The 25,070-nt window shown below is 38.3% G+C and overlaps 1 protein-coding gene across 1 annotated transcript in view; it reads left to right on the forward strand.

Moving 5' to 3' along the window:
• Positions 1-11,384: 11,384 nt before the first annotated feature.
• THSD7B (thrombospondin type 1 domain containing 7B) overlaps positions 11,385-25,070 on the forward strand; it is a gene marked incomplete at both ends in the record, with an annotated part of 715,794 nt that continues 702,108 nt past the window's right edge. Inside the window, one exon of the mRNA XM_080799662.1 lies at positions 11,385-11,523. Coding sequence (XP_080655788.1) covers positions 11,385-11,523 — 139 coding nt within the window. The remainder of the gene's footprint in view (positions 11,524-25,070) is intronic.

The following is a 25,070-nucleotide window of genomic DNA, read 5'->3' on the forward strand; positions in this document are numbered from 1 at the left end:
GTACCTATTCACTTCATTTGTCCCTCACTTATTCACTACTCACAATGAACATACTGTATCTAGTTGTTAGGCTACAAGCTATAAGCTAGGAATACAAAATGAACAAAATACGGCTTCTGACTTCAAGGAAAAACCTTTTGGTCAGACACTGCAGGGGCCCCAGTACTATGCACGTCTTTAACAACCTCGTATCCTAAGTAGATCATTGAATGCATGCCGAGGATAAAGTACAGACATGTGACATTGAACACTCATCTTAGCCATCTACTTGGTTGTCCCACATGGACCATTGGTAACATTCACTGGACACTTTGGTGGTCACTGTCGGCTTTTTCACCTTCTGAAGTCTGTGATCTCCATGCAGTGTGGAGCTACTTCAGGCATGGTTCGCCAAGGACACCATGCAAGCAGAGAAATGGTTTTTCATTCCCATATTGCACCACTGCACCTTTCCCCTCCTCCATGCCCACAGTTTTCTGCCCTCAAAACTGAGAATTGAGGGTTTAAACATACTTCCCAGAGTGAAATGGTTTCAAAGAATATATTATGTAGTAAATAGTTTTAATGAACTGTGGGTAACAGTAGTATCATTTCACAGAAGAGATCTATCCTATTGCTGTTTAATTAAAATCTTTCTGCTGATGGAAAGTTCTCTCTCCAGTGTTTCCTTTAATGCATTCATGATGCATCTGTCTGGGCTCCCTTACTAGAGATATCTTTCATTATAATCCACTTATCTAAGTTTGTAATTAAACTTCTAAATGTAAAATTTCCAGTGGCAAGTTGCCAGGGTACCCAATGAACTTGTATTCTTTCTCTGAGAGAAATCTCTCTTTGAAAGTCTTGCTTTTGTGTTTTGATCATTTTATCATTTTAAAAGTATTTGTGTGTGTGTGTGTGTGTGTGTGTGTGTGTGTGTCTATACATAAGTACATGCACATTAATAGTGTAATATAGTACATGAAGATGAAGAATGCCTTTCTATTCAGTATTGTCAATTTCTGCCTGTTTCTATGAAACTGAAGGTAGATAGTATTGATAAATAAATGTACTGTATTTTTTAAGGTAGGAAATGGTGAAATGAAATGTATTTTGAGGCAGCTACCTTCAGGCTTTGTTGATATATTTAAAACATCTAGAGACAATAAAATTAAAAAGAAAAGCCCTTGGAACTACTAGTAGAATGTAATCTGTTTTCCATTGGATAAGCATGTTCTTACAACTTTCTTTGTGGTTTATACAATAAAAGAAGAATCTAAAAACACCTTTTGCATTTCAACTTAATTTGGAATGTTCTCTTTCAGGTATTACTCCATTCTTTTGGGAAGTAAGAGATGAGAAAGGATGAGAGTAAATTCTATCAAATCTTCTGAATCAAATGTACAGCATTAATGGTCAATGCCTAACCATAATAAATGAAAACTTATAAAAGACAATGGGAGAGATTGCTAGAAAACTTTACAGGCTTATAAACATGTTACTATTTTTATGTCAACTGTGGTCACATTTTTCAATAAGTTTCTTTGCAACAGTAGATACATAATTAATGAAGAGAACACAAAGCTATATTTACAGTTTAACTGGATAATTCTCCTGACATTAAATATTTAGAATCTTACATTGCAGAAAATATTAATGAGTAATTAAGTATTTTTTAATTTCAAAGGTCAATAGTATTTGAGAAGAGGATGTTATCTTGTTCACACATTCTAGTTATACTGAATTCTTATAAAGCTCTTCAGAGTAACTGTTAAATATAACCTTACACACACAAAAATCACTCTCTCTCTCCATTCATATATATAAAACTTACTAAAATATATATTTACGTACTTACAAAACTTGGTAAAAAGAGATGATCAAATTTTTTCCTGTACCTTTAAGCATAATGGACTATAGACTAACACAGTTAGGTGCCTTTTTAATTTCTTAAAATATCTACAGAATTGATTTTACTAACTTTATTACTTTCTAGAATGTAATGCTTTCCAATTGAATGCATTTTCTTTTCGTAATTAACCTAATTTCCTCCAAAAAAGTTATATAGATTTTATTTTTTCTTTAGTGACTACCTTATGTTTTTCATATTGTTTCCATTAAACTTCTTAACTTTCATTTTTTCTTACTTTTTATGAAAAAAAGAGTCTTTACCTGAGGACTTAAACATAGACAATATAGTTTTTCTAGTATCCTGGTTTTTTGTGGCATGTGGAATAGGATGTTTGTAATTTATTTATGAAGTGAGAGCAATTTTTCAGCCATTTTCCATAACTCATATGATTTTCAGGATTTTACAATTACTAAATTACTGGGCACAGAAGAAAGAATTCAAAAACTCAAACCAAGAGAAATTCATAACATACAGTTTCCCATTGGCCTGTTGAAAATCTGATGAAAGTTATTTTAGAAACAGCCTGTTGTTCTAAATTTAAATAATTTCCATTTGTCTGTAAACTAAGTTATAGTAGCCATTAAAATTAAATGAACAACTATACATTATAATAAAAAAAATTCCTTTTTTGCTTTAAATGCAAAGGTTAGGATCCTGACAACATCATTTATGGAAGCAGAGCAGCATTCAGTAGTGATGGTAGTTGGTGAATAATAATGCAAGGTTGGTCCTATGATGACAAGTAGAAACTATACACATTTAAAAAAAATATTTATTTATTTGTGAGAGAGAGATTGAGAGTGTGTGAGAGTAGAGGGAGGGGCAGAAAGAGAGGAAGAGAGAGAAGCAGACTTCCTGCTGAGCACAGAGCCCATGTGGGGCTCAATCCCAGGACCCTGAGATCATGACCCGAGCCGAAATCGAGAGTTGGACGCTTAACCCACTGAACCACCCAGATGCCCCAGGAAACTATACATTTTTCGAAACCATTCCTTTTAGATGAATTTTGTTTTTGTTGGTTTCATAATTTTATTCCCTTCCCTTAGGAGGCATAAAACTTTATGTTTGGGAGCCATTTGCACTTCAAAAAAAGTAAGTGATGATTTTTCACCTAAAAACATGGAAATATGATTCTTTTAAAATGAGAGTCAGCACCTGTATTTACTTATTTTTAAATATTTATTTATTTAAGTAATCTCTACACCCAGTGTGGGGCTTGAACTCAGGACCCTGAGATCAAGAATTGTATGCTTCTCTGATGGAGAAGGTGCCCTGAGAGTTAGCACTTTTAGTTGTCTCTTAAATTTGCAGCAGATAGTTCTGTATACTGGATGAGACCCTATTACCTGTGTATTTAGACATGCTGCATATGTTCCAAATGTTGGGATTTTAGAAATATTTTGTTATATTTCAAAGTAATCTAATTTTTCAGGTAGATGGGCGTTTCTAGCTGTCTTTTTGCCCTTATATGCTAAAGCCCCTTTATCAAAATTATGGTCCACCATCAAGAAAACTTAACTAGAAAAAATTTTACAAATGTAGACTCAATAATTCATTTGTTCTTTCGTTCATTCACTTATTTATGGAACACCTACTAGTTAATATTTATTGAACATCTACTGTTTCCCAGGCGATATACAAGGCACTGGACATATAACAATGAACAAGATAAAGTATGCAGATGGTACTAGAAGAGATGACAATAAAAAAATAAATAAAACCAACCTGTATTAGATTGTCAAGTATTGATCCTTTCTAAGTGTTACAAACAAAGAACAAACAAATGTCAAGAGGATAGATTGATTGCAACTGTGCTGAACAGATGGTGGTTTGGGAAGGCCTTTGAGAATGATGAAGTGAGGAAGCAAGCCATATGGATACCTAAAGAACAGTGGTGTAAGGACCTTGAGAAGGTGTATTCTTGAGGAACAAGAAAGAGGCCAGCATGTCTGGGCCAGAAGAGTGAATGGAGACTAGTAAGAAGGGGAGGAAGCAAAAATCCAACCAGCAGAATCTTTAGATTTTATTCCGTGATGGGAAGCCATGAGAGGATTTTAAGGAGGGCAGTGTATTTTTCTTTCCTAAGTATTATCCTGGATTTTCTCTGGAGAATGCATAGAAAGCAATCAAGAGTGAAAGCAGGAAAACCAGTTAGGAGACTGATACAGTAGCCCAGGTGAGAAATGATGGTGGCTGGCACTAGGAAGGTAGTGGCAAAGATGGGAGATGGCCGGATACTGTGAAGGTGTTACCAACTAGGTTTGCCGATGGATTGGTTTTCAGATAGGAGAAAAAGGAAGGATTTTTAGGTTGATTCCTGGGCTTCTTGTCTGATGTTAAGTGTGATGCCATTATTGAGGTAGGGACACCAAGGGGAGAACTGGACTGCAGGCTCCATGGGGAAATCCTCAGCTTTGTTATGTGTGCTACACGTGAGTCGCCCATCAGATAGCCCTGTGAAGATGTTGAGCAGTAAATTGGATGCGTGAGTTTAGGGAACAAATTAGGACTGGAGATGGGAGATGACTGTGGGGAAATGGGAACATGAAGAATGGCATTTAGTGCTGGGGGACTAAGTAAGATGACTTGGGAAGCAAGGAAGAAAAGGAGTCTGAGGACAGAGTCAAGGATAAGTCAATGTAGAGGTCAAAATGAGAGGAAATGCTAGAAAATGAGGCTGAGAAGTGGCCAGTGAGAGGTACAATGTTCAGTGTCCCTGCCCCAAGGGAAAAAAAGTAAATAAGAAAGAGGAATTGGAAGATTTGTGCAACAACCTGGAATACAAAGGGTAACAAGGATCTGATACCGTGAGGTAATAGATGATTTTCCATGAGGTGATTGGTGACAAGCTAGTCCTCAAATTATAAAATGTGTCCATAATACCTCCAGAATTAGGGAGGGCCTGGCAGCAGCATGGGGGATAGCTGCATAAATGTTTTTTTTTTTTTTTAAGATTTTATTTATTTATTTGATAGAGATTACAAGTAGTCAGAGAGGCAGGCAGAGAGAGAGGAGGAAGCAGGCTCCCCACTGAGCAGGGACCCCGACCCGGGGCTTGATCCCAGGACTCTGATATTATGACCCGAGCCAAAGGCAGAGGCCTTAACCCACTGAGCCACCCAGGCGCTCCCATAAATATGTTCTTTCTTTCTTTTTTTTTTTATTTTTTAAAGATTTTATTTATTTATTAGAGAGAGAGAGAGAGAGAGCACAGGCAGAGTGGCAGGCAGAGGCAGAGGGCGAAGCAGGCTCCCTGCCGAGCAAGGGCCCTGATGTGGGACTCGATCCCAGGACGCTGGGATCATGACCTGAGCCGAGGGCAGCCGCTTAACCAACTGAGCCACCCAGGCGTCCCCATAAATATGTTCTTAAATGAGACTATGTATTAGTGGATTTGTTCTCACTTGGGGAACCTGGGCAGCTTACCAGAGTAATCACTAACCTTTATTTATAGATTATCACATGTGAAGCACCCTTTCTCTACTATAATGACTCTAATGAAAAATGACAGCAGTAACTTACTGGAAGTGGTCAGTATGGGAGATAAACCAAGCTTACCTGTTTAGAAAGAGATATCCATGTTCAGGTTTACAGGGAGTTTCAGTGTGTTGCTTGAATCATGCAAGACATGTGTTTCCATCTGTAGAGGTCATAGACAGAGGCACTCATTCAAATAGGTCTATCAGTAGACCCACTGCATGTCAAACTCCTCCTCTAACTGTAGGAGTAAGAGTTGCTTTCAGCTCATGTAGCAGAAAATACATAAAATAGTGGATTTATTTCCTTACCAAAGTAGAAAATTCAGAGATTGACCGTCTAGAACAGTTGCTGTTCTGAATCTCAGGCTTCTTCTCCATCCCCAACTCCATTATTTGTAATGGGCAGTGTTCATTGTCATAGGCTTAACATGGCTCTGGTCCCTTCAGGCGTCATGTCTGTGTTCCAGGAAGGGATAATGGAAAAGGAGCCAAGGGTAAAGAACCACACTTTCACATTTTCTCCTTTGGGGTTTTATATTTTTATTGGAGAATAGAACTCCATTTGACACCCAAAACATTGGTTTGACACCCAAACCATTTATATATATATATATTTATATATATATAAATATTATTTATATATGTTATATATATGTATCAATCACAGCTACCAAGATGTAATTTTGAAGGTTTTGGCAAATCTGTTTCAAGTCTTCTTTCTATCATGTCCTGGGGCACAAGTTTGTTCAGAGATACGTACAATATTTGTGTGGACTTTGTGCAGAACTTTCTGTGGCCTCATTACGTGATGCCAGCCTACTGCAATTATTAATATAGAAAACCAAAGACCATGTGATTGTATATTCTTCTGTATGCTTGCAGATACCTCATGCTTATATTGACGTAATTTAGGTTTCTGCAGAGTGAGGTGCGTGGAGGAAGAGGCTGGTGGTTAAAAGGCTTGAGGAAGTTACTAAACATCATGTCATCGTGAGGCCAGAGGTTACTTTCTCATAAAATAGAGATGATAATACCTGTTTTCTCCTTCACAGGGTCAGTGTGAATCTTTAATGGGCCTCTTGGTACGGAGTGCTTTTAGCTCTTTAGAAATACAGCACAAAGTCACAAGATTGGGCGGTTGAAAAAAAAAAAATCATCTCTCATTCCTTTGCTCCAGGGCAGGATTGCATTCAAACTGTTCTTTAAATATTGCTGGAGTAAGAGTTTTTCTGAATTTTGAGAGAATAATGACAGTAGTAACAATGGTAATCTTTATTTAGCATGTACTCATTCTCCGGCTGGCCCCCATCTAAGTACTTTCCACCCATTGCTTGATTCCATCCTTGCCCCCTAAAGGTTAGGAGATGACTCTCCTCCTCATTTTGTAGATAAGGACTCAGGCTCTGAGGCCAGGTGACCTGCTAGGGTCACCACATGTGATGCAATAAACAGACCGGGGCTGTGGTGTCAGGCCCATTTTGTAATCCAGCTTTGACATTTTCTGGCTGAGGTAACCTTGGAATAATGATTTAACATCCTTAATGATCGGTCTCTTCTATATCTGAAAAATAGGAATAATTGCTCATAGTGTTACATGAGGATGGAGTGAAATGATAGGTAAATTGCTTCACATGAGTTGCTGAGAGACCCCACACAGAGCTATAAAGCATTTCCATTTTCAGGGTTATGAAAAATTGCTTGTGTTGATACGGGGTTATGGTGCTCCACTCTCTTGTTGGGGAGGAAGGCCCCTGATATCACTTGCAAAGGACTTACTGCCTCTGTGACCTTAGGCTGGTCACTTAACTCTCCATACCTCACTCCCCTCATCTCTGAAATGAGGGAAGGTAGGAATCATTTAGGTACTTGGGCCAATAGTTTGCATATTGACAGGTCAGGAAGGATGGAATGGAATGCAGAGTATTGCAGTCAGAAAGTCAGCAGAGGGCTGAGGAAAAGCAAATACTTCTGTGGTTTCTCCAGTACTGTTTCGTTCACATTCACTTGTGGCGGGTGTCTAGTTGGAGTGGCCATCAGCTGGGTCAGCTGAGCCTGTCAGTCCGGTGGGTCTCCACGCAGGCATCCTGCCCTCCAGCCCGCTACTCAGCCATCTCTCTGGAGCCATCTTGTCTGCAGTTTGCCGTGAGACGACACTATGGAGATAATGCGCGGTCAAGTTTGCTTTTCTCCCTTTCATTGAGAGCAAATTGGAACAGCTTTTCTTTTCTTCTTCTTCTTCTTCTTCTTTTTTTTTTTTTAAAGTTCTGTGCCTTTTAAATATTCAAGGACTTCAATGATGAGAATACATTTAAAGGGAAATGAAATAAAATCTTTAAAAAAAAAAAGGGAAATGAAATGCATATAAAGTGCAAGACACATTTTTCCTGGTTCGAATGGCCTTTAAATGATTAGAAAACGAAGGCTAAAAGGAGAAACTGTGTTTTGTTTTTTTTTTAATTTTTCTTAGTGTTCATCAGTTTAGAGCTAACCTTGCAAATATATTTTGGATGCTAAGATATATAGTAAATAAATTGATTTGGAAACTAAACGCTGGTCGTGATGTAAATTATTCATGCCATCGTGGGTAGCACATGCTTCCTGCATAATATATTGGGTTTTTTTGTTTTTTTTTATTGTAGTTACAGCACTTTCCCATTTATGCTCTACAAATAGAGGAGTGGAATCTCTCATTGTTTCTTGTCCCCCCCACCCCTTTTTTTTATTGTGAATTCTTGTGTGGCCTTTCAAGTACTGGATACAAGGATGACTCCCAGTGTCTTTGAAGGGATGATTGAGTAAAGTTTCAGGCATTTGGAAGAAAGACAGGTAACGCAGGTTAGTAGAGTAAGAAAAACCTGTGTTCACATTCCATCCTGTGCTGTCCATCAGCTCGGCAGAGATTCTCATTTTACTTTTATGTCTAACACATGCAGCATGGCAAGTGGTAGAAGCTTCACCAAATCTAGTTCCCCATCCTCTGTCCCTAAGCTGCTTGTGGGAAGGGAGCTAATTCAGCAGAATTATTGCTAATACAGATACTAAACATGTGTAGGTGTTTCTAGGAGTAAGATTGCTGTGGGATCATAAACTGAAATATTTGTGTTTGTTCTCGAAGATCTGTATTTCAGGTTTTTGTTGTTGTTGTTAAGATCAGCCTAAGATTTCTACTGGTACTATCCTTATTAGTCAGTGGTAGCCAAAAGGTATGGTGACTGGGGGCATCTGGTGGGCTCCCCAGCCACTCTGCTTGGGAGCAGCCACTGGCTTAGGTGAGCACCAAAGATGTTGGATCCCTTTGCAGAGTCAGCACAGGGTTCTGGAAGTATAAGGAAGCCTAAAAGGAAATCAGGGCTCACAGCAGCCTCTACTCAGGTAATTGTGTTGGTTTTGTTGTTGTTTTTATTTTGAGAGTAAAATTTCACAGATAGGTGCAGAATTCAAGACGTTTAAATATGAATTTTTGACTAATCATTTCCAGCTTACAGGCAGTCTCACTGGAGCTCTTAATTCTTTTAAATCGTTTTTGGCTTCCCGCCTTAGCTATTTAGAATGTAGCAAATACACCTTTGGTCCTCCTTCTCTGTAGTTTACATATTTATGATTTCAATATGTTTTTAGATAATTCTGGATACACATCTGTCACTGATGGGGATGGACAAAGTCCCCTCTTATACCCTGGTGATTTTGTGGTATAAAAGTAGTTTTCTTAGTAGAGAGCCGGTCCTGCTAGCCAATTTGTTTATTAATAGTAATAGTGCTAGCTTAGGATCAATTACCCTAAGATGCAAATCATTTTTACCAAAAGTTCTGTCCTTAGAATAAACTAAAGTTAATATCAATGTTGCAAAAGCACAGTTGGAGCAAATCATACCCTTGGATATTTGCTGCAAAGAAATGTAGCCAGTTCAGTTCTCTAGGCCTGTGGTTTTTGAATCCCATCCAGCAATGCTGCAAAGGTTCCGTGAAATAGTCTAACGGGCCAGCCTTGGGAGCAGCCAGGCAAGAGAGCACAATCTTATTTCAGTTGGATCACTCCACTTTGATGCTTCTCAGAATTGGTATGCAATACAGAATTTGAAGAAAAGGTTTTGGTTGCTAATCCAAGTACTGTCTTCATCCCTGGATCCAGGCAGACTGTCAGAGAGCTGCCCTTGAACTTCACTGCTCGACTCCTCGATAGGATTTTTTTTTTACTGATGTGTACTTTTCCACTGTGCCCTTGCAGTGTTCCAGGAGAGCCGGTCTGCTGTATATGGCTTGCCACTGTTTCTTTTATTTGATGAAGGGCTGTGTTCAGCACATTGCTTGGCACATCATCTGTGTTTGTGAGGAGTCATGGGGTAGAGTCCATCAGTGCTTGAGAGCAGAGCTGTGGCTTCTCCTAAAACAATAGTGAGAAAAGGAGATCAAATTTTCTCCTGTAAACATGAGGGCTTTAGTATCTGCTTCTTTCTTTGGTCACTAGGAAGCTCACAGTCAGATTCCCTCCCTGCTTTTAGCAGTCTTGTGGATAAATTTGTACGGACAATAATTTCTACCATTGATATCTTTTTACTGTTCAATCCTTTCGTCCCCCTCCACCTATGTTTCTTAATCCATTTTCCCCATACGTGCATGGTAGCACATCCTCTCCAGGCTTCTTAGCTCCAGGCGGACTTTTCTTTCTTTCTTTTAAAGGATTGTATTTATTTATTTTGCAGAGAGAGACACAGCGAGAGAGGGAACGCAAGCAGGGGGAGAGGGACAGGAAGAAGCAGGCTCCCCGTGGAGCAGGGAGCCTGATATAGGGCTCCATCCCAGGACCCTGGGATCACGACCCAAGCCGGAGGCAGACACTCAACTGACTGAGCCCACCCAGGTGCCCCCAGACAGACTTTTCTTATTATCATTTGGGAAACTACCTGGATACCCTGTAGGCACATCAGACTTAATATTCTCTAAAGGAGACTCTGTCTTTCTTTTCAAACCTGCCCCTCTTCTCCTTTCCTCCTTTGGTAAATGGGTCCCATCTGTGTGGTCATGGAAGTTGGCAGTTTTGGTGTCTTTGTTGTCTTCTCTCTCTCATATCTCATCCAATGGTTAACTGAATCTGGCCGCTACACCACATTTCAGATCTCCCCAGAAGCTTTTGTCAGTTCTTGCCTGGACTCTTTGCCTAGTTTCCTGTCTAGCCTCATCTACCATGAATCCGTGATGCACACTGAGGTCCATTATTTAAAAATCATTTGCTCTCCTAGAATTCTTATTTCTGTTACTTACAGAATGAAGCCCAACTCACTTACATGACATAATGTACTCCCCAGCCTGTCCATTCCTCCCTCTCCTTTGCTCCTTCCCGGCAGCCTTAGGCCCACTCAGCAGCCCCTCAAAACAAAATGCATGTGAGCTCCGAGTTCTCAAGGCCTCAGGTGCCCTTCCTGGTTCCTTTAAGCCTTTATTTTCCTAAGGCTCCTCTCAGGTAATATGTTGTGTGAGATTTCCCTCTCTTTTTTTTCTCACCACGGAAGATCAAATTGCATCCTCCTCAGTCTTTCCATATCTCTTTCTTAATACTACTGTTAGAGCATTCTTTGCCCTATTTTGGACTTTTCTGTGTGTGCATGTTTCTTCCCAAATCGTGAGCTCCTCAAGGAGTTTGGCTAAGTTGAAGGAGGGAATAGACCCGGTATCTGCCAACCCTACTCTTACAAACAAAAGTAGATGGACTGGGGGACTGTGGAGTCCTTAGGACTGAGAGTTTCTTCCGTGGGTAAGGATTGAAAGCATGGCTAATTAACCTTTGATCTTAAAATGTTAATAGTATATGTACTCTGTGTAATGGGAAATTTGCAAAGTCATCATGATAAAGGTTCTAGCAGTCAATGTGAGTTTTTATCATTTCTGTACAGAAGAAACTTATCTGGTTTTCTTTCTTTCTTTTCCTTTTTTTGTTTCTGGGTTTTGTTTGTTTGTTTGTTTTTGTTTGTTTGTTTGTTTTTAGGAATAGGCAAGTCAAGAGGCTGAAAATCTGAAGAATGTTTTCAAAGGGTAATCTGGCTGTCCCTTGCTGGTTATGGAGGAGCATGAGGAAGCTATTTCTGTTACTTTCTGTCTTGCTGTCCCATGCAGCTCATTTGGAAGGCAAAAAGGATAATCAGTTCATCTGGAAACCAGGTAGGAATATCCTGGCTGTTCTTTTGTCCCGTTTTCATTAATGAGAAAAATATTCTTTCCATCCTTATTCTTATTTCTGGAGTAGTAGGAAATATCCAGAGAGGAAAAACAGACTCCTTTTCTTTATAATAAAGCTTACATTTAATTTTTATTTCTGCATAATTGTCACCTCTATCTGTGATGCTTGTTATACTTGTGAATTTTCATGTTGTTGTCAATTAAAGTTATGATTTCCATAGTTACATCTGCTTCTCCTTTGTCAAATATATCACCACTGTGCAGCACATTTCTAGCAAGAATGACATCTGAGTTTAGCTGATATTCTCAGCTAAAAATGCACTGGACCAGTTCTGTATGTCTCTTTCTTTTGGCTGACAAATGAGTTAGCTATTTATTATTGAATATTTTCTAGCATAGATCCTACGTATCTAGGTTTGGGAGCATGAAAAATTGTCCTAACACCTTTGCTCATTAGCTGTGACTATGAAGTCTCCTTAATGTGTTTTGAGATCTTGAGCTACCTTGTACATGAGTATATGAATAAGTTGAACTGAATTTGGAGGCTTGTACATAACTCATGTTCTTCTCTAAGCATTTCCTTAATTTGAGTGTGAGAAAGATCTGTTAAATTTAATTTTAAAGGCTAATACTTTATTATCTTAAATGATGGACCCAAACATCTTGGCTCTTTGTATCGCTGATGTGTTTCTTTGCTCTAGATTTTAATTTTCTTCAAGGTTCATAATCAGATCATTTAAAATATTTATTACTCTTTCAGGAGTCCATTCTTGCAAATACACATAACTTAGACACTTAATATCTTGGAATAGGAAAATGGGATGTTGTGGAAGACGTATGGTCCTAGAAGAGTTTTCATTTTATTCTCATCAGTTGTAAATTAAATAGACTGCAAATGTATTGTGTCACCATAAAAATATGTACAAAAGTGATATTTGTAATATTTAAATGACTTTGCAAAAATGAAAGTAAATTATGCTTTAAAGTATATTAAGTAAAAAAACCTAGCGCCATTAGAGATATGGCCTGTAGGAAATTTAATTGCACTAAAGCCCTTATAAATTAATTTAATTGTGGGCTCTAATACCACATTAGTGATTTGTGTTTTTTACCTCATAGTAGTTTTAGTAAGCCTTGGAAATAGTTCTGAAAGTCAATCTTGCAATTCTGTGAAAGAGGCTATTTTGTTTTAATCACAAAAGGCTAAACATTTTATCAAATCTAAATGAGCATGTTTATATGACTTCACTCTTGTCTAAAGTTCTTCCAAAAAGTGCAATTAAGATGGAAAGTAGCAAATCTGAACCACAGATGAGATGTGTGGAGAAAAAGGGCTTATTTGGAAGCCAATTTTCAAAACAAGTCTGCTTTTCTAAAAGCAGGTCATTGGAACAAGATGGTATAGACCCATGTGGCAATGGATGTATTCTTTGATAACTGTCAAACTTCAGTTTCAGAGATACGTTCCTTCTCATCAGACACATTGCATTGTTCCAAACGAGCATCTGTGTCATCGTTCTCATTTTCCCTAGTGTTCATTACTTCTTTCCTTCCTTAATGTGCCATCAAAAGGGTAGTAAATATGTATTTCCCATTTGGGTTTGCTTCAAAATTACAAATGTATTACATGTATATGACCAGATATTTTAAGAGTAGAAATAATTTAAAAGATACAAAGTGGAATGCCAAAGTCCAGACCATATGTTTCATTCTCCAATCTGTTATGTATCCTTCAGAGATTTTCTTTGGACACGTAAGTACCTCTCCATGCATGTATGTGGATATAAACCACATAAGATACACACAGACACACACAAAGTATTCGTAGTATTATTATTTAAGGTTCTGACAAAAAAGACAGTGTATATGCAGAGAAGGTCATGGGCAGCAGTTTAATAAAAGGACTACTTGAGAAAGTGGGGAGGTGTGAGCAGGGGTTAAGAAAAGGAATTGTGGAGTGCCCCTGAGCTAGTGTCAGTCTTTATGACTTGTGGAGTGCCCCTGAGCTAGTGTCAGTCTTTATGACTTGTGGATCTGCAGAAGCAAAGAAAGGAATTGGCTTCTGGAATCTGGAGGGAAACTTTATGGAGAGGATGCCCAGCCAATGTCGTGACCTTTAGAGGGATATAACCAACCTGCTGTAAGAAGTAGGAAAAGGGCCAGGGGACTGAATAGCCCTCGCCCTTGTATCTCCTGCCAGGGCTCTCACTGGCTGAATCCAACTAGAAGCCACAAGGCAAGGGACCCCTATTGATTTATCTATGCAGACCAGCCTCCTGGACAGGGAGCAGAGTAGAAATTGGTGGAGAAACTGGTCCTTAAAATACCTAATTCATACATGCATATAGGTACATACATACACGCACTTTACTTCATACAGTCAGAATCTTACTATGTGCCCTTTGTTTGCAGCTTGCTTTGATCACATAATGTGTTGGTGAACATTACCTATTAGTGCAAATGGGTCAATTTCATCTTTTAATGGCTATATAGTATTCTTTTGTATTTTTATTCAGTAATTTATTTAACCAGTGCCTTGTGGCTTTATCTTTTCTTCTCCTATTGCTTTGCATTTCAGCAGTTTTTACTGTTTTGCTACCATAAATTGTAGTGACATGTATGAAACACTATTTAAAAGGTAAACAATAATGTCATTTTGATGAGTCATATGCAGTAGAACAATTCTGGGTCATTACCTTCAAAGGCAATTTTAACATCTTAGAATCTATTACTATGTATGTGAGTCTATTATATTTCATGTGGATTTTTTTTTTAATAGAACCTGCATTACAGGTGACGTCAGTTTCATTTTGGGAGTATATTACCAAATCTCACAACTCAGGTCCAGTGTATTCTGGAATTTGAACAGTTTTCCCAGGATACCCGAATAAGTATATTTGAGAAACCTAGAAACCATTTTCTGGGTTTAGATTGTAGTATTAACAAATTAAAGCTTTTTGTTAGTGTCTGTTGTTTTCCCTTGAGTCCACAGATGAGCTGTTAATCAACCTCATTCAAATTGGAGGCGTTTCTAAGTGACTCCTGGCTTTGGACAAACAATGTTTTGGTGAATAATAAGTGATTGGCATATTAGGTTGCTAAGGATTTCTGTACTGACTGAGAGAAAGTCTGGTGAGCTGTAGGCTGTGGGGTCATTGATCTGGCAAGGCTGTTGTTGAATGCCTGTCATCATTGTGATGGGATCCTTTGATCTATATTTAGTGTCAGGCAGTCTGCCATCCATGCTGAGGAAGAAGGATTGTGTCAGCAAGAGTACCAGATAAGGACTGATGTTCCTTGTTGCTTTAAGTAAATATGTAACTATTCACATGTGCATGCCTTGTAGAGATGAATAGATCATGGTTTCTGACACCAAAATAACTAGTGGTCTCAAAACATTTCTCAGTATTGGTTCTAAGGGGTTCATTCATTCCACTAATACCTGTTGAGTCCTTACTGTGTGTCAGGCACTTTTACAAGCACATGAGATAAACTGAAAATAAAACAGACAAAGGCATTGGGTAATGAACGTGATCAGGAAGGTGAATAAACAGTACACTAGATGGTGGTGAATGTTTGTAAGGAAAGAGAAGGCAAGGAAGAGGGATATGCAATGAGAGGTGAGAGGCTGGAATCACCAGCAGATGGGCTGTGAGATGCCTCACTGAGGAGGTAAGTTTGAATAAAGACCTGAAGGAAGAAGGGAGCCAGCTATGGGGAGACAGGGTAAAGAATTTTCCAGATGAAGGGAGCAGCAAAGGCAAAAGGCCCAGAGGCAGGAGTGTGTGAGTCATGTTTGGAGACCAGAGAAGAGGCCAGCATGCTGGAACAGAGTGAACATGGGGGACAGTGACAGATCAGGTCAGAGATGGAACGGGGCCCCTCAGGTGTGTCCTCAGAGGTCAACATTACAATTTGGCTTTTGTTCTCAGTGATACAGAAAGATACTGGAGAATTTTGAGAGGAAGGTGACATGATCTTGATTTTTAATAAGATTTTAGTAGAACCATTGCAGGTGGTCCATTAAGAATGGTGGAAGCAAAAAAAAAAAAAAAAAGTGGTGGAAGCCGGGAGGCCTGTTAGGAGGCTTCTGTAAAAATAATGAGGAATGGGGCACCTGGGTGGCTCAGTGGGTTAAGCCTCTGCCTTCAGCTCGGGTCATAATCTCAGGGTCCTGGGATCGAGTCCCACATCGGGCTCTCTGCTCGGTGGAGAGCCTGCTTCCTCTTCTCTCTCTCTCTGCCTACTTGTGATCTCTCTCTGTCAAATAAATAAATAAAATCTTTAAAAAAAAATAATGAGGAATGATGATAATAGCTTGAGCCAAAGTCATGGCAGTGAAGGTGGTGAGGAGAGATTGAATTCTGGGTATACTTAAGGTCCTGGTTTTCAACCAGAGGTGATTTTCCCCAGTATAGAAGGCCCCCCCCCCCCCCGCCCAGTAGACAACCCCCAGAACAATTACCAGGCCCTCAAGTCTCAGTAGTGCCCTGATGGAAAAATCCTGATAGAAGGTAAAGTATCATGACTTACTGGTGTGCGGGGGAAACAAAGAGGTTCAGGGGTGACACTGAAACTCTGCCCTGTGCAGCTGGACAAGTGAAGCTGCTGCCACTTAACACAGGCTGACTGTGGAGGAGCTGGCATGGAGTGACCAGTTGCAACTTGGGACTGGACATGTGACGTTACTGAGCCTGTGAGAAATTTGTGGGAGATCCTGACCAGGAAGTTGGATATGTGGGTCTGAATTCGGGAGAAAGGTCTCTGCTGTAAGGGAGATGTAAATTTGGAAGTCCCTAGCAAAGAGGTAGAATGTAAATGTATAGCCTTAGAACCGAAGAGGTGACCTTGAAATGTGTGATCCATGTATGTAGAGGACACACTTCTAACAAGCTTCTGTGGGGCCAAAGGACATTAAAAATTAGAGTAGTAAAATACGCATAACATAAACTTTACTCACTGTAACCATTTTGAAGTATACAATTCAGTGACATTCAGTATGTTCACAGTTGGTGGGGACGTCACCACTCCCTAGTTCCAGAACATTTTCATCACTCCAAATTACATTTTGCAAGTGAGTTTATAAAAAGACTGGAAAACAAGTTTTGCTATGAATAATAAGGTATGAAAGGGAAAAAAAATCCACATTTGTCTCTTTGTGAGAAGTTCTTTTAATAGCCTTAAGTCATCTTAAGAGATCCTTTGAGTATACGAGAAAGAGCTAAAGCTTCGTATATAGACAGACCCATATTCGAATCCTAGTATCTAAAGAGGAGAGAGTTCTTTAACTTCTCTCAGCCCTATTTATCCATCCAAAAATGAGGATAATAAATACTTCATGGGGCTGTTATGAACTTTAAGTAAAACAGTATACTGAAATAATTGTGTATAGTATACTTATTCAAGAAATGTTAGCTATTATTTTTTATCATTACTAAATAATAATTCAATGCTTACAATATCCTTGCTTTTATGTTACCCAATTTTTGGATACTTTTGTTCCTTAAACAAAGGAGAGATAGGTGTGACAGTTAAACATATTCTATTAATAAGTGGTCATAAGTAATTTCACTAACTTTATAGGTCTAAAACTTTCTATATAACACACTCTAAGAAAGCTTTACTTTCCATAGCTCCTTCCCAGTGAATAAAAAGGGCAAGAATAATGATTCATGTTCTAAGAACTAAGTAGGTAAGTTGGAATTAATCATTTGGGGGAAAAAAGGGGGGTCATGAAAATGATACTGTATAAGGAAAATGGATCTTACACAGGATAATATTTAATTATAGCTTAAATAATAATGTTTTCAGTGTTGAAAGCACTTTAAGAAAAAATTATATGTATATATCTAAAGTTTGGGAATCCTAGGAAAATCAAATGTTCTTAGAAGAGAACTATTTTTTTGACGATATCTGTGAATGATTTCTTTTGAGAATTTGATTAAATTGAAATCATTTTAATTACTTCTATGGATATTAATTTGTCTTAGAGACATGTGCATAATATAGTCTCAGTGGTGTGATTTCTGTGATATCAAAAAGCATAGACATATATGGCATGGGATTCACTGCTAAAAATTCTAATTATTTTTCCTTGGAGACCACAGGTACTAATTTTATAATCTCTCAATAAGTCAGAAAAAGTCTATATTACTTAAATCATATAAAATAAATTATTCTACTTTTTTTCTTAGGTAATACTATAATGCACACTCCCTGAGGACAGGGACTTTGCCGACTTTATTCATGGATATGTTCCAGGCACCTAGACCATAGTTACCTGTTGCATGAAATATTCCCAGCACATTACATACTTGCAGAATGAGGGGAACTGTCTTCTGTGGGTTTGTGTGTATATTATGTGTATGTTTAAGAGGGTTAGAAAATGATGAGACTGAAGAAATAGAAGGTATGATTCTTGTTATTCTAGGACTTGAAAGAAATATTAAGGAGAGAATATAAAATTAATAAAAGCCAAAGTCAGACTTATGAATCAGTAAATATAGAAATAAATGGTCCATATTTCCTACTTGCTTGGTTCCAGGACCCTTTCTGATCATCTCTGGAAAAAGATCTTGAAGACATGTTTTTATAAAGAGGAAGAGATGCATAGTTAGAAATTTACTGTTAGTCTAATTCCTATGATGATACATTACAGTCACATGTCGTCTCCTGGTTCATTTTCATGGACACGGCCACTTTCAACTCTTTTTGCTGTTTGTTCTGATGTTCCTCTCCATATTTCTAAGCCATCTGCTTATTATTGAGAGTTCTTGATTTATACGTATTAGATAGTTCCTATTGATTTTCTATTATGTTAGTTGAGATGTATCCCTCATCTCCCTGTCACTTTTCTTCCTTACTACCCCCTTCAAACTGGTGAGATGAAAATCTTTAAATCAGTGAGCAGTATTTATATGATTATTTTTACACAGATACTGTTCTCTGCTCAGCCAACCAGCATATTTTGCTTCTGTGTCCCTTCTTTTCAGTTTTTTTTGTTTGTTTGTTTGGCACATAAGTAAAAAAGTTGCCTCATTCTTTTCTTCGGTTTCACCTTCTTTGAGCCTATTGCTGTCTTTCCCCCAGTGAGGCATTTGATGGATCACACGCCTATTGTTAATTTTTGAAGCACTTAGGCATAGTTGCATATTTTTGCTTTGGGAGATCTTTCCACTGTTGTTTTCTTTGGAACATTCCTTCATTTTTTTTTCATCTGGAACCTCATGGTCTCTATTCTGTTTCTCTTCTTTGCCTTTATTGCTTTGTTTTCTAGAACTGCTAAACTTATCTGGTAAAGCTGCTAACATAGGTTACATTGGAAGTAATTTTTCATGTCTGAAAAGGTTTCTGTAGTTGTCATACATTTAACTGATAGCTTGGGTATGGAGTTCAAAGTTAAAAAGCAGTGTCCTGTACCACTTATGCTTCCTCTAAATTTCTTCTTCTCTTTTAGTTATGTGTTTGTTTGATCGTGGTCTCTGATATGGGGATATATGAAGAGTACACTCAGAATTTTGAAGGTTTGGCTCCCTGTATTTTAGCCTCTGGTTTTGTTACTAAGAAGTTTGATGTTATTCTGATTTCATCTCTTTGTACATTACTTGCTTGTTTTCCTCTTTCTGGAACCTTTTTTTAAAGCAGGAAGTTCTGAAATTCATGATTATATACTTTGGGATAAGTCTTTTCTCCTTATTGTGCTGAAAATTGGGAGGATATTTTAATTAGCATGCTCAGGCTCTAGAGTTCTGAAATTTATTTTGTATGTGATTTACTCCTTCCTGAAACTTCTCAGGCAAGTGTTTCAACTCTCAAGCTGATCTTCGATTTTGAGGTATTTCCCCATTTTTTCTTTTTTTTCCTTTTTTTAAATTTTAATTTCTAAAATATTGATACTACTTAATCTTTCAGCCTTTCCTTTGAATACTTTTAATTTCAATATCACATTTTTTAGTTTCTAAGACCTCTTTTCTGATTATATTTTTTAGTGTACTTTGTTTCTAGATATAGTGTCTTTTCATTTAAATGATGTTAATAATAATTTAATATTTTTCCCTTTCATCCTGTGCATCATTTATGCTTCCTCCAAATTTCTTCTTTAATATTACTCATGTGTTTGTCTGATCATGGTCTCTGATGTGGGAAGCTTTCTTTCTTTTTTTTTTTTTAAGATTTTATTTATTCATTTGACAGACAGAGATCACAAGTAGGCAGAGCGGCAGGCAGATAGAGAGGAAGGGAAGCAGACTCCTGCTGAGCAGAGATCCCAATGTGGGGTTCCATCCCAGGACCCTGAGATCATGACCTGAACCGAAGGCAGAGGCTTTAACCCACTGAGCCACCCAGGCGCCCCAGGGGAGCTTTCTTTTAATGTCCTTTGATTATTGTCTATCTCCTTTGTGTTTCCCAAGAGTGAAACACTGAAAGCTGATGGAGCATTCTGCATTATCTGACTCCACCTGGGTTTCATCATCAGGCTTCTTGGAGTGATGGGCCTGCTTTTTTATTGGAGAATGGTTTCCTCAAAAGTCCATATCCCTCAGTCCTAAAGGGCTTTACTCTGAGTCTTAATATATGGGTATTATTTAAGGTGAAGCCTAAACTGCTAACAAAGATACTCCCAAGTACAGTGGCTTAAAAACAGTAGCACCTCCTGTCGCTTTCCTGGGAAGGTCACATAATGTTAGGGGTCTAGATTGATTGGTGATTCTGCAACATGCAGTCCTTCAGTCATGTGTGGTTTTTCCCCCCCAGTTTTGTGGAAGGATATTATTCTCCTCTGCCCATCCAGGCTACGTCACAGTCATTTCAATGTTCTAGATAATCAAAAGTTAACTTCTATTATTGATTTGAAATTATGTTATATTTTAAACACCGTTCTTAGAAATAAAATGTATAATCATAAAAAAAGAAAAAAGAAGTTAACTTCAACAAGTAACATAGATGGCCCATACATGTTTCATTTCTCTGTTTCTGTGTAACAGTCCAGTCCAAAATAACGGTTTCACACAAAACATCCATCAAGTTGGCTCACACATTTGTTGGGGGTGGGGGTGGTCCAGTGTTCTCACTTGGGGTCTCATAGGCTGTTGCAGTCGGAGGGTGGCAAGGGTGAGTCACGTGGAAGGCTTCGTCATCCACATGTGTGACACCCAGCTTGGAAAGTCTCAAACAGCTGGGGTTGGACTAGCTGGGCCTCTAGCTTTCTCTCTCTCTGTGTGGTCTGTGTGGCTGGTCTCTCCATCTTGAGGCTCAGGGTAGCCAGAATTCTCACATGGTAGCTGAGCAGTCTCAGAGCAAACTGCCATAAAGACACAGGCAGGAGTGGTGTGGCTTTTTCAAGCCTAGACTAAGAGCTGTGCATGGTCAGTTCTGCCACATTCCGTTGGTTATGAGAGAGTCTCTAATGAAGGAACTTAGGTTCCATCTTTCGATGGGAGGAGAGGCAAAAATCTGCAGGTATGTTTTAAATTTGCCACGATCTATCACGTCTGTTCATGTCTCTTCATATTCCATTGGTGAGAATGTAGTTTTGTGGTCACTGGTAGCCACAAGGGAAAGTGGAAAATGTAGACTGTGGTTTGGCAGCCATGTATAAGAAGGGAAAATAGATTTTGTCATGATTAGCAGTCTTCATTACAGGGGCTATTTAGTGTCTGGATTACTCAGGACTCTCTAGAGAAACAGAGCATATAACATATAGACGTTATATATATGTATATGTGTGTTTGTGTTATTGGGGGGAGAGATTATATATTGTCTATCTATTATAAGGAATTGATTCACATGATTATGGAGGCTAAGAAATGTCATAATCTGCCATCTGGATGCCCCAGAAATCCATGCTGTAGTTTCAGTTTGAGCCTAAAAGCCTGAGAACCAGGGAAGCCAATGGTGCAAATCCCAGTTCTAATGCAGAACAATACCTCAGCTCAAGAAGTCGAGCAGAGAGTGAATTTTTCCTTCCTCTGTCTTTATGTCCCGCTCATGTCCTCAGTGGATTGGAGGATGCCTGTCCAAAATGGGGAGGGAAGTCTGCTTTACTCAGTTTATTGATTCAAATGTTAATCTCATCAGAAACACCCTCACAGATATATGCCAATCACAGATATATACCAGTAAAGAATGTTTAACTAGGTATCTGGGCGTCCTGTGGTCCAATCAAGTTGTGATTATACATGAAATTGTGATTATACATAAAATTAACCATCATCCCTTCATCTCCTGAAATGAACATTTCCTTGACCACCTACACTGTACTACTGAAATACCCAGGGCAGAAGTCTCAGCAGACTTCAAGACTGGTTCAAGATTGAATCCTCAACATTTCACTTAATTCCTCTCTTGAATGGTATACCTCATCATTGTCTCCCATGCTGTATGTTGTCCTCAAAAAAGCTGTCTTGACAATTATCATATGATCTCCCTGTATGAAGAATTTGAGAAGCAACCTGGGGGTGGTTTGGGGGGTAGGAAAGGAAAAAATGAAACAAGATGGGATCGGGAGGGAGACAAACCATAAGAGACTCTTAATCTCATAAAACAAACCGAGGGTTGCTGGGGGAGGGGGATAGGCAGAGAGTGTTTGGGTTATGGACATTGGGGAGGGTATGTGCTATGGTGAGTGCTGTGAAGTGTGTAAATCTGACAATTCACAGACCTGTACCCCTGGGGCTAATAATACATTATATGTTAATAAAAAATAAAAAATTTATATTAAAAAAAGCTGTCTTGAGGAGATGAATTTTGCTATCTGTTTTCCTGCAGAAATTGAGGAAGGAACAGAGAGAGACATCTGTAGGGCTAATTAATTCTATATAGAGACTTTTAATTATTCCCTATATCAAGCCACAACCCTTACTCCTTTCTTGTGCCCCTAGATCCCAAGTCTTCCCAACGTTTTGCAAGTATAGATTGGCTTTTTCTCTTGTTGTTCCCATATTCTTCTGCAAGCACCTAATCTTCAACTTCCTTTACATTGTCAGGTTGCTTCCTGCTCCCCCGTCTGGTGCTCCAGAATTTATTGCTATCTCTTCTGCACCTCTTACTCTGCGTGTTTTTGACCCTTTATTGAGTTATATCTTTTAGTGCCTTTACTGTCATTTCATTGGGGTATTAGGAGGAGTAAAAATATATACATGTGTCATGTTCCCTGAGTTAATGGGAAGTCTTCTCACTTACTTTTCTGCCAGTTTTACTAAAGACTATTTGTTCTGGGATGGAAAGGATGTCAAAATGTTAATTTTTTATGATGATTGACTCAGTTATTCTCTTTGAGTGTGCTTTACAAAATATGTCTCTGATAAAGTTAACTGGCCAAACAAACTGTGCCCGGGTTAAAATTTTTTAAATTTAATTTGGGTGTTTATTGGCTCTGTATGTTTTGCATTGGACGGAGCTGTTAGACTTGTGATTAATCTGGGAACAGTTTCTCTCTGGAGGTCAGATTATCAACGGAAAATTCCTTTATGGCCACCTGGAAATAGCTCCCTTCAACTTTTTCTTACATGGTAGAATTTTGATACTTAACATACGTTTGAATTATTCTTAACTAGGAAAATAGAGACTTCCATGGAAAGAAATAAAAAAGTCAGAAACGAAAACAAGTGAGATCTAGCAAAGTGGGATTGAAACATGAATTAAAAGCCACGAGACAGTATTGTGAATTCATGAAAGCAACCTTAAAAGCTTATTTTATAAACATCTTCATGCTCATCACCTTAAGTACCATAAAGCATAGCCTATCTTGATTAGAAACAAATAATAAAAAAAAAGCCTGCCTTTTTGTAGGTTGATAATAGATTTACTCAATGCATACACTTGTTTTGATAAATCCACAAAGTTCTCCAGACTTTATAGTTACAGATGATATCTGTGGTGCAGACATTAGATAATATTTGAGACTCAGAGAAAAATAACTGAAAGGTATACATTTGGGATGCCTCAACTCAGGTCATGATGCCAGGGTGCTGATCCCACGCTTGGGACTTCCCTGCTCAGCCAGGAGTCTGCTTCTCCCTCTGCACCCTTCCCCACCCCCACCCTTGTGCGCGCGCTCTCTCTTTATCTCAAATAAATAAAATAAAATCTTTAAAAAGAATACATTTAACACCATTCATATTTACTACTCTCTTTAATGCTATGTACTTCTAAAGCTTATTTTCATAGCAGAAGTATGAATATGAATTAACCATCTCATTCTTTTGTTCCTTTGCTTCCTTGGAGTTACTATAGTAACCAAACTGTGGTTCATGTAGGGAATCTGTGATATTATTATTCCCTTACATTGATCATTTTCCCCCCAAAAGAGGAAAATAATAAGCTAACGTGGAAATAAGTAGTTTTATCACCCAATGGTGGATTTCATTCATGAATACATGCTACTACAAATGGAACATAAGAAATGATAAGAATAGCATATGGATATATTTGTGTGTGTGTGTGGATTTTTCCTCAGGGTTAATAATTTTTTAATTGTATGCAGCTGTTAAAGATTTTTGTTGCTAAGTATATGCACTGTGTTGAAAAGGAGTGGCTGCATTTTAAATCTTTTTTAGAAAACCATTTTGAGGCTTAATTACTTAGCTGTATTTGTAAAGAACCTGTAGACGATAAAGATGTCGACACTACATATTAAGCAGGCTGAGGGAGTGGTCCAGACATGGACCCACAGTCAAATTGTCTGGGTGCTAAGCCAAACTGTGTGTAACCTCAACTTTATGCCTTTGCTTTCTCCTCAGTAAATGGGGAATAAATGAGAAAATGTTTGTAAAATATAGTTTATATTTTATAGTACACATTCAAAGTATGTTTTCTAGACTCGGAGTAAAGCCGTAGTACCAGAGACCTGAGGGCTTCCCGTGAACTAGACCAATAAATGACTTGCCGATGAGGTGTGGGCTGCTGATGACAGCCAAAGGGGTCTTCCCAGGGCATAGGCCCCCCAAGATCCATCCATTCCTCCGAGAGGGGACAGCTCCAATTGGTCTCATTTGTCTTCTTAATTGGCATAATCGCACTTACTGTGAAAATTAGGTTCGCTTCACAAAAAGAGTTCATTCTTGCCACCTGAATCGTGAGATGTCTTAAAAACCAAATTAAAAAATAAAAAAAGAATCAACTGAAAAAAAGCAAAGTAAATATTGCTTGATCAAAGTCATATTAAGTATTCAGGGCTTCTTTTTTTATTGCTATTAAATGGGTGCCACAGTGAGAGATTAGGCCCTGTTCTTCCCACTTTCTGCAAGGTAGAACACAATTTAATTTGGACAGATAGACATGAAGTTATAATGAATACCATTTCTCTCAAGAGGTGATGGGCTATTCCTTTTCTCCACTTTAAAGTTCATTTTCTAAGATAAGTATTTTTTAAATTGTCATTTTCTTGTTTACTTTTAGTGGCATTCCCCATGTACCTTAGCTGTTTCAAATATTAGACCTCCAATAAATATTGTCCCCTGACATTTCCATTCATAAATTTCTATTTTATTGTTTTCAAGCCAATAGCTATGGGATGCTATCCAAAACAA

The sequence above is a fragment of the Martes martes genome, assembly GCF_963455335.1.
Source record: "Martes martes genome assembly, chromosome: 3".
NCBI classification, from domain to species: domain Eukaryota; kingdom Metazoa; phylum Chordata; class Mammalia; order Carnivora; family Mustelidae; genus Martes; species Martes martes.